The sequence below is a fragment of the Gavialis gangeticus genome, unplaced genomic scaffold, assembly GCF_001723915.1.
Source record: "Gavialis gangeticus isolate Ggan-Ray unplaced genomic scaffold, GavGan_comp1, whole genome shotgun sequence".
Taxonomy (NCBI): domain Eukaryota; kingdom Metazoa; phylum Chordata; order Crocodylia; family Gavialidae; genus Gavialis; species Gavialis gangeticus.
The window spans coordinates 17,569,968-17,578,742 of NW_017729016.1; the positions used below are offsets into that span (position 1 = coordinate 17,569,968).

The window sequence follows — 8,775 nt, forward strand, 5'->3', positions numbered from 1 at the left end:
TCGACACCTGGATCTCCCGCAACCCCGGCATGGTGCGTGCCCGCCGCGCCCCCCGCGCCCGGCCGGGCGCTGCAGCTGGGTCGGCCCGTGCCCTGGGCACCCCCCCGCTATCCCGTGCTAGGCCCCCCTGCTGCTGCGTGTGTCCCCAGCTGGGCTCTCCCATGCCAGGGGCCCCCCATGCTACTGCGTGTGTCCCCAGGTGAGCTATCCTGTGCCAAGGGCCCCCTGGGCTATCCCTGCCAAGGCCTTCCTGCTGCAGGGTGTGTCCCCAGGTGGGCTGTCCTGTGCCAAGGGTGCCCCCCTTGCTGCTGGGTGTGTCTGCAGCCAGGCTAACCCATGCCAATGGCCCCCCTGGGCTGTCCCATGCCAAGGGTGCCCGTGTGCTGCTGGGTGTGTCCCCATTTGGGCTGTCCCATGCCAAGCCTGTGCTACGTGCCCCGCAGCCCAGCTCTCCCTGCTCGGTGCTTCCCTTGCCCTGCGCGCTAAGTGCCGCCCCTGCTGCAGCTGGGCTCTCCTGTGCTGAGGGCTCCCTTGTGCTGCGCTCTCCTCCCCACCTCCACCCTGCCCGTCCTAAGTGCCCCCACCCACAGTGCAGCTGGGCCAGCCCACACTCTGCCCCCCTCAGTTGTGTGTGTCCCTGTGTCATGCTTAGGGCTGGTTGATGCCCTGCCCTTCCCCTGCCCTATGCTCCTGGAGAGATGGGGAGCGAGGAGCAAGATGTGCCAGACTGGGCTCGTGGGAGGGGAAGCTGGGCTCCGCAGCCTGGCAGGGCAGAGCCAGTTGTCGGGGCTGTGGTGGGGGCCACGCAGGCAGGGATCCTGCAGCTGTCGAGCCCTCTTCTCTCCTCCCCGGGCAGCAGTGATTGGAGCCCAGGTGTCTAGGATGTCTCGGGGCCACCTCCACTGAAGACCTGCGTAGTGGGTAGGGGGCTCAGATGGGGCCTGGCCAGACCCTGGCAGAGGCTAAGCAATAATAATCAAGCCCCTTTCCAGGCAGTGCTTCACCAGTGTGTCAGCACCGACCGTATCTTCCAGTGGGGAAACTGAGGCAGGGAGTTGCAGTGGCAGAGGCAGGAACAGATCCCCTGTACGCGGGATGTTGCCGCTGTGGCTCTGACACCTCGAGTGATAGGCCCTGTGCTACGTGCCTGAGCCCACCTGCCGGTGAGGGCATGTCTGCAGGGCCACAGGCAGAGTCCGGGGGGAGACGCTGCGGTGGTGGGCAGCATGTACTCCAGGTTATTGGTGGTTGAGAGAGGTATTGGATATCTTGACGGGGGAGCAAGCGTGGGGGGGCGTTTGGGAAGGCAGCAGTGCTTGGGCATCTCTCCTGCCTTGCAGCATGGCTTTTAGCACGTACTTGCCGAGAAACTCCCCTCCACCTTGCTTAATAAACCCTCATCATCATCCCTGATGCTCCCACGCTCTCCAGCTGTCTCTTGGCTCCCTGTTCTAGTCCTCTCCAAAACCTAGAACAAAGCAAGTACCCATTTCCTCTCGAAACACCCCCTTCCCCTTCGGGTGCCTTGGTCAGACAGCTTTATATCGTGAAACGAGCAGTTTCTGCCTCATCTAAGAACATCTCGCTCTTCCTCTCCACCAGTCCTTCCCTCTTTACACATTTCCTCCCATTCTCAGATATCTGTTTATATATTTATCTATATTTAAAAGATCTCGGCAGCAAAGAGAAGAGCTTGGGACTAGCTGGGGGATCTGACTAGTTTGACTTGCTCTCTTTCCCAGCGCTGGCAGTACTGCGAGGCAACCCTGAGCGCTGCGGACTTGGTGGGAAGGAGGGGGTGGGGTGATGCTCTGGGCCCCTTTCACTTGCTCCGAAGATCTCCCAGGCTTGGCAGCGGTTTTGCCGCTTCTCCCTGCCATGGTTATTTAGCGGAAACTCTTAGCTGCTCTTTTATGCGTGGCAGTCACGGAGCGGGAGAGTTGGGGGGGTGGATAAATACCCCGAGCACCTACAGATGATCCTGGGAAAGGCTGCTCCCTCTTTCTCCAGGGCTCCGCTTTCTTCTGGGGTTTTGTTTTGTTTCGTTTGTCCGTTTGGATTCCCAGAGCCCCGCGCCTCGGCTCTCACGCGGTCCCCCTGGGCAAGCTAACAAAGCCCCTTTTCTCCCAGCGCAGAGAAAAGGCCCCGCAGCCTCTTGTGTGGTGCTTTCCATGGGAACCGGGGAGCTGGAGCTAGCGGTGTCCAGGTCAGGTTGCCTAGAGATGAGGGCCATGAAGCCAGGGGGGCTGCAGCCGGGAGAGGTGCCCGGCTGACAACTGCTGAGTGACGGCTCTTGTACGGCACTTGAGGGACAAGCGTTTGAGAGGGAGTTGAAGTCGCTGAAAACTGCGGATCAGGCTGACGAGAGCGGGAGCAGGCGGTGGGAGTGCCCTTCCCTGCCGGCCTGGCCGTCTGACCTCTGGGCTCAAAGGGGCCCGACAGCTTGCGTTGCTGCTGCCCAGGGGGCTGCTGATCTCCCTTGGGAGGCCCTGGGGATGGCGACTCCCTGCGGTCTTCCCTCTTTCTTTCACTTGGGGGGTCTCTGAGCTGTGCGGGTTCGGCTGTGCCCCCTGCAGGCATGGGCGTACAGCTCTGCAAGGAAGCTGAGAGCTGTTCCTCAAAGCTTTTCCGTGCAAGTGCAGCATGCGGTTTGCACAGGAGCTTTTAGGCAGAGGAGTTGCCTGAGCTGAAACGGTGACTCTCAGTCTGAGTCAGGGCCTCCTTTCCCCAGGTCCCGGTCTGCTCTCTTGCTCTTACTGTCTCACTTCTGTTTTGCCAGCAGCTTTTCTGCATCGGTGCTACTGTGTGCTGTGGCTGCAAGGCACCCGGGAGATCCCCTGCGACTGGCCCAGAATCCCCTGGGCAAATAAACACGTGGAGCTCTGCCGAGAAAGGGAGTGCCCCCCTTTTCCCCTTCCAGCTCCCCAGTGCTGCCACCTTCCCCTCCTGGGCCAGCACCTGCCCTGTCCCACCCTCAGGAGTTGCTTTCTTCCCTTGGAGAGCAGCGAAAGGGTGAAGAGAAGGGTGCTGGGAAGAGGGAGTTGGCTCTATCAGGTGGCGGCAGCCTGGGGAGGCGCATTCCCTTCGGGATGCCCTTTGTTCTGCAGACAATAGTCCCTACTTCCTGCCTTCCAAGACCTGAGATGAGATGATGTGATGGGACAAATCCCCCTATCCCCTCTTCCTCCTTTTATCTGAACAGAAAGGACAGACCTTTGCCCCCTTTCCCTCCAAAGTTAACTTCACAGGCAGCAGCCCAAGGAAGGGGTGAGGTTCCAGCTGCAGTTCCCCAAGCCCTTAAAATGTTTACGGTAGTGGAGGGAGAATTTGCACGCTAAAAAAGGCACGCAAAAAAAAATCCCGCTGCTGCCGGTTAAGGCAGCCGCCAGCATTCCTGCTGAGTCGGAGGATTTGCAGAGACAGGATTGCACAAGTGTTGCCCTGTTCCAGCAGCGCGGGGCACGGAGCGAATGCTCGCCAAGCGACACGAGGGGAAGGCTGGGCTGGCTGCTCCGAGGCACGGCAGAGCCCTGCGATTAACCCCATTGGGAGCTGCAAGGCCCGTTTCCGGAAACCTGCTGGACAACGGCAGGCCCCGTACCTTCCCCTGCTGCTTTATTTGGGAGGAATGCGTTTGCCTTCCAGAGAGCTCATTCCTGAGCAGCGGCAGCTCCCAAACTTCCCCAGCACCTTGGCCAGAGTCCCTGTCCTCGGGGGTAAGGGCCTGCCACCGGCACTGTGCGCTGACATGCTCCGAGGAGGCGGAGGGAGCTGAATATGTAACTTCAGTCCTGTTTATGCTCCAAACGCAGGTGGGGGCTTGGTCCCCCCACGACAGGTGGAACTGGGCTGCTAGAGCCACACCAAACCAGTTCTGGTCACTCTGCTGCAGCCCTGGCCTGGAGAGGGAGGGCTGGATATCTTCTGGGTTGCTGAGCTCTCGAATATTGCCTGGCTTAGTACAATCCTGGAAGGGACTTTGGCCTTGCAACTAGAGCTGCAGGCACTTACCCACCCCGTCTGCAGGATCGGGCCAAGCTAATCCGAGGCAGCGGTGTAGTGCCTGGTTGATGCTCTTTGATCGGGGGGGGGGGTGAGTGAGGGGCAGGGTTCAGTCTCAGCCCCCAGGAGCTGTTGTGGGGGTGTAAGGCTGTTAATTGTAGGCTTGAAGCCATGATGCTGTTCTGTTCAGGCCTCCATAAAAGCTCGTGAAATACAAGTCTGAGAGGCATGTGGAGAGCATGAGGTGGGAGGGGGTAGGGGCCCTAATTGCACAAGGAGTTCATTGTTTGCAAGGGGATTATTAAAAATAATAGCACTTAAAATTACAGAGTGGAGGATTCTTCCTCAGGCTGAGAAGGGGAAGGGGAGGGAGCACTCCGGGCCTTGTGTGAGCCCCTGGTAACCCCAGGCTTCACGTGGGCCTGTTGCAAAAAGGATCCTGTTCCAGCCCAGCAGCTGGGGAAGGCCAGGGCGCAGGAGAGCTATTCAAATGAGATGGTGACTTTCCCTCTTTGGCCCATCAGGGTCCGAGCTGCGCATGTTTGCAGTAAACATCTGTGCTGGAGGGGACACCAGCCAGGCAGGAACCTGCTGCAGCTGCTCACTCTCACCTCCTTCCTCCCCCGAGTGGTGACTTTTCCAGCTGGAGGATGGATACGGACTGGAACCTGCCAGTCCGACCTGCTGCCGCTGTCCCAGCGGGAACTTCAAAATGATGATATGTGGCCGCAACCTGGGAGAGGAGCCAGTGCTGGGCTCTGTCTCAGCCACGCCGTCGTCTAAGAGGCTGCCCCAAGTTAAAGATGCTGCTTTCTTTTTTGCCCGTGAGAGGGAGCCATGCAGCAGCGTGCAGTGGGCAGCCCCTGCCGCAAAGCAATGGTCGCACTCCTCGGGAGCTATGAGCACCCGGTGCTCTCCTTGGGTTCGGTGAGCTCCGACCCAGCCCGATGAGTGCAGACCCAGCCTCGTGTGTGACGGGAGGAGGGAAGGCAACCTCTAGCGCAGAGGAAGGGGAAAGATGAGATTTGCGCAACAGGCGGTTCTGACAAGCGTGTGCTGTGATGGTTCCTGTTTTCAGTGAAGCGTAGGAGTGGGTAGGGTTGGGGTTGGATGCGGGGCTGTTGGTCTCCTCATACTGTGGCATCCCTGAAGGGACTTCTGGATTGATGGAAAAGGGCCCCAAATTGGGACTTGCATGGCAAACAAGGCAAGGTCAAGGCCAGTCTCCTTGCTGGGTGAGTGGATTGGGAGCTTTAGACTATCCCTGCCATTGCACGTTCCCCAGTAAGATAGCAGGGGAGCTCTGAGCAGCCAGGGTTTCATGACAAGGGGAAGTGAGTCACCCAAGAAAGGAGAAATGAAGGAAGAAACCTCTCCACGTGACGGCTGGGTGCGGTGCATGGTGGCAGCGTGGTGCACGGTGGCAGGCTGGACAGCTTGCCCATGCTGTGTTGGGCTCGGCCTGCTCAAATTGCCTTTAGCAGCCCCTGTGCTCCAGCCCACGGGTGTGCCCCACCCCTGCAGCCGTCTCTCTTCGGGCCCCATTATGCAGTGGTTTAAGGAACCTGGCGAGGTAATTTTCATGGTCTTGGCCTTATTATTTCATGGCTGCTATTGTTTGAAGAGGCTTTGGCATCCTGTGTTTCTTTAAATTGCAGTGTTGAGAACAATGAGGTTTCCTGTGTGTCTCAAGACAGGGGCCCAGGTCAGACAATGCAGCCACAGAGCAAGCAAAGAAAAGGACTTCTCATTCATTCAGATGCCTCCTCTGCACATTAAAGCATGAGCAGCTCTGACCGAAGGTTCTGGGGTGATTGGGATTCCCCCCTGAATCAAACTCTCTTAAACTGGTGAAAGAGAAGGGGGAGAAATGAGGCGAACCCAAGGCACAAGAAACCACTTCTGGGCCACCGTGTGCCAGCTGACAGCTTGGGGAGGGGGGTGCAGTGCTTTGTTTTGCCTGAGACCGCCTTTCAGCTTGGAGACCCCACATGCATGGAGGTGAGCTGAAAATCTAGATGGGTGCAACCAGCTGATGTAGGTATGGCTTGACTAGCCTTGGAAGTCAGGAATGATTTGCGGTCAGCTTCCTGCATTGATGGCAATGGTTTCAGCCAAGCAGAGAGCCAGGCCTGCAGACTCCTATAGGCATAGTATGCATGAACCAGCACTAACCAACCGGCCTGCTCATCCTCGCACCTTTGCCTCTGTGACCTCCCCCACTCATCAGCAGTGATTTTTCTAACAGATGCACGAGCGAGGTCTCCAGTTGCTGGGCTGTTGTGGCTTTGACACAGTGCTGCCCGGCCTTTGCTAGGAAATGCAAGCAAGCTGTTCGAGACCCAAACCTGCTGCTTCTGCCTCGCTCTTGCAAGCTTGCGAAAGCCAGCGAGTGTCTCTGACCTGGACGCTCTCTTGTGTAGCTTGAGCAAGGGAAATTCAGCTGAGCATGGGCAGTTCCCGGCCCACCACCCCTTCTTCCCCCCCCAAAAGAGAGTCGCTGCTTATCGCTTTGACCCTGTCCTTGCTGGCCTCGGGAGAAAGCTGGATGTGGGGCGGGAGCGGAAATTGTGCCACAAGGGAGAGAGGAGCTACAATTCAAGAGTGGGTGTGTTATGGGGGTGCGGGGGGAGCTATGTGCTCCGAGTATCCAGGGGGCTAGAGTTAGGATTCGGTTACAGCTGGAGAGGCCTCCTGCCTTGAGGATGAGCTGGGCTTCATTGTAATGTGGTGTAGCTCACACACCCACGGTGACTTTTTTCCTATCCCTTTTCTGCTCTTTTGGCTTATTTCCTCCCCCCTGCCCCTCCCGGTCGTCTTATCCCCACTCTCCTCCCAGCTGAGCAGCCTTTGGAGCCCTCTGCTCCCAGCATCCGCAGCAGAGCCTGGATGCCAGCCCAGGGCTGGGAGCACAGGGCAGGGGGGAGATCTCATCTATAAGCTGTGCAGACAAATGAATTGCAAAGAGAGAGAGAGGCTGCAATTGTTTTGGCCTTAAGTGAATTTCCTGGCTGGGTTCCTGCCGCCCAGAGCAGTGAGGCAGGAAGGGGGTGGGAGGCAGCAAACCTGTGGTGCTGCGATAGCCCCCGCGAGGTGACGCGGGGGCTGCGCGCAGGCTGTACCCTTCCTGCCCGGGAGACGGGCGGGCAGGCTGCAACTTTCCGGAGCTTCCTTCCAAGGGGTCTCGTGGTCTCTTCCTGCTGGGAGGGGCATGGAGAGCTTCGCTGACAGCCCAGGAGATAATTTCATTGTCTGGGGAAGGGGGTGGGGGCATCTTCGGGACAAAGACTTTCAATGCAGGCGAGGCATAAACAACTGTCCCCTTTGGTCTATTTATAGTGGCCGTGCTGGAGGATGAGTTGCGGGGTTATTTTCGGCACGGGCAGAGGCGCAGTTGCTGGACGGCGTTGTTGAGCTAATCAAGCGAGCGTTTTCCTCTTGATTGCATCCCCAGTGGGGATCCTGCTCCAGCCTGTTCCTCTTTTTCAGCCTGCTGTCCCCTGCCAATGCTTCCCAAAGGCATCGAGACCAGCCAGGCTCTTCTGGGCTTGCTTTCATAGCCTCGCCTCTCCTCAAAGGGCTTTGGGGACTATCCCAGTCAGAAGCAACGCCCCCCATCTGAGCGCTGTGAGCCTTGCGCTTCTTGACCCTCCTCTTGCTTCTCTCCCAAGCCAGGTGGGTGGATGCTGCCTCGGCTCCTGGCATGGGCAGCGGTGGTATGGCAGGGCCTGAACCTGGTCAGGGCAGTCGGGGTCATTCTGCCCTAAAGCTCGTAAAGGCAGGGAAGGGCCTGGTGGAGCCCAGGAGCAAGCCGAGCCTTGGGCAGGGTCCGGATTGGGGCACTGTCCCTCGGACCAAGGCGTACCGCCCTGTTCCTCCGAAGGCAGCATTGGCCTTATCCTGCTGGAGTGCCAGCCCATCCTGCTTTGGAGAGGGACCTCATAGTGACGTCTCTTCCCCACCCCCAAACTTACCCCGAGTCCCGGCATGTCGGCCAGGAAGAAAACTTTCTTGGCCCTTACAGCTGATCAGCTAATGCCCTGAGACTCAGGCCTAGGTAGCTCCCTCAGCCTCACCAGATCTCCCTAGGGGTGGCTGCGCTGCTCAGCCCTTTGTTCCAGTCTCTTTGCAGCATTTGACCCCCGGCAGGATCGCCGTTTCCTTGGAGGAGCTGTCTCCAGCACAGACGCCTTCCCTGGCACCTGCTGGAACGGGCCCTGTGCGACGCACTTGGGGACGGATCCACTTCTTGTGCCTTGAACCCACCTTTTCTATTTTTCCTTCCCTTCAACCCCACAGGCCACTGCAGCCCAGCCCGCCTCCCCTCCCGGCTCTCCGTACCTCGGGGACCTAAGCAAACAAATTTGGCGTGGCTGCCCTCCTCTCCCAGTTAACCAGCCCAGCTGTATGCTAATGGCCGGGCAAACACATTGCTGCTTGCTTAACTCTCCTGTGCTGAGTAAAGTCGGCCAGAAGAATCTGTGCTATTGTTACCAGCCCCAACGCTTCCCAGAACAAAAAGCCCACTGCTGAGACTGGGGTGAATGATGGGTGGCAACGAATTTCCAGCTCACTTGTAATTCCTTGTTTCAAGGAGTCTCTTTCTACACCGCCCCCCCCCCAATTCCCTTTGTCTTTCTCCCTTTGCCCTTTTGTGCGCGTCTGGTTTTTATAGTCCTTGGCAGCTGGTTGCGGTTTCTCCTCTTGCCGGCTTTGTTTGCTGTGTGCTGATTGATTAAGATTTCTTTCCCACCCCCCCCAATTCTCCCCCTC

General features: G+C 58.3%; 1 protein-coding gene across 1 annotated transcript in view; it reads left to right on the plus strand.

The window, feature by feature from the left end:
* The first annotated feature begins 6 nt into the window (after positions 1–6).
* LFNG (LFNG O-fucosylpeptide 3-beta-N-acetylglucosaminyltransferase) overlaps positions 7–8,775 on the plus strand; it is a 17,543-nt gene continuing 8,774 nt past the window's right edge. The window contains exon 1 of the mRNA XM_019512967.1: positions 7–32. Coding sequence (XP_019368512.1) covers positions 30–32 — 3 coding nt within the window. The 5' untranslated portion in view covers positions 7–29. The remainder of the gene's footprint in view (positions 33–8,775) is intronic.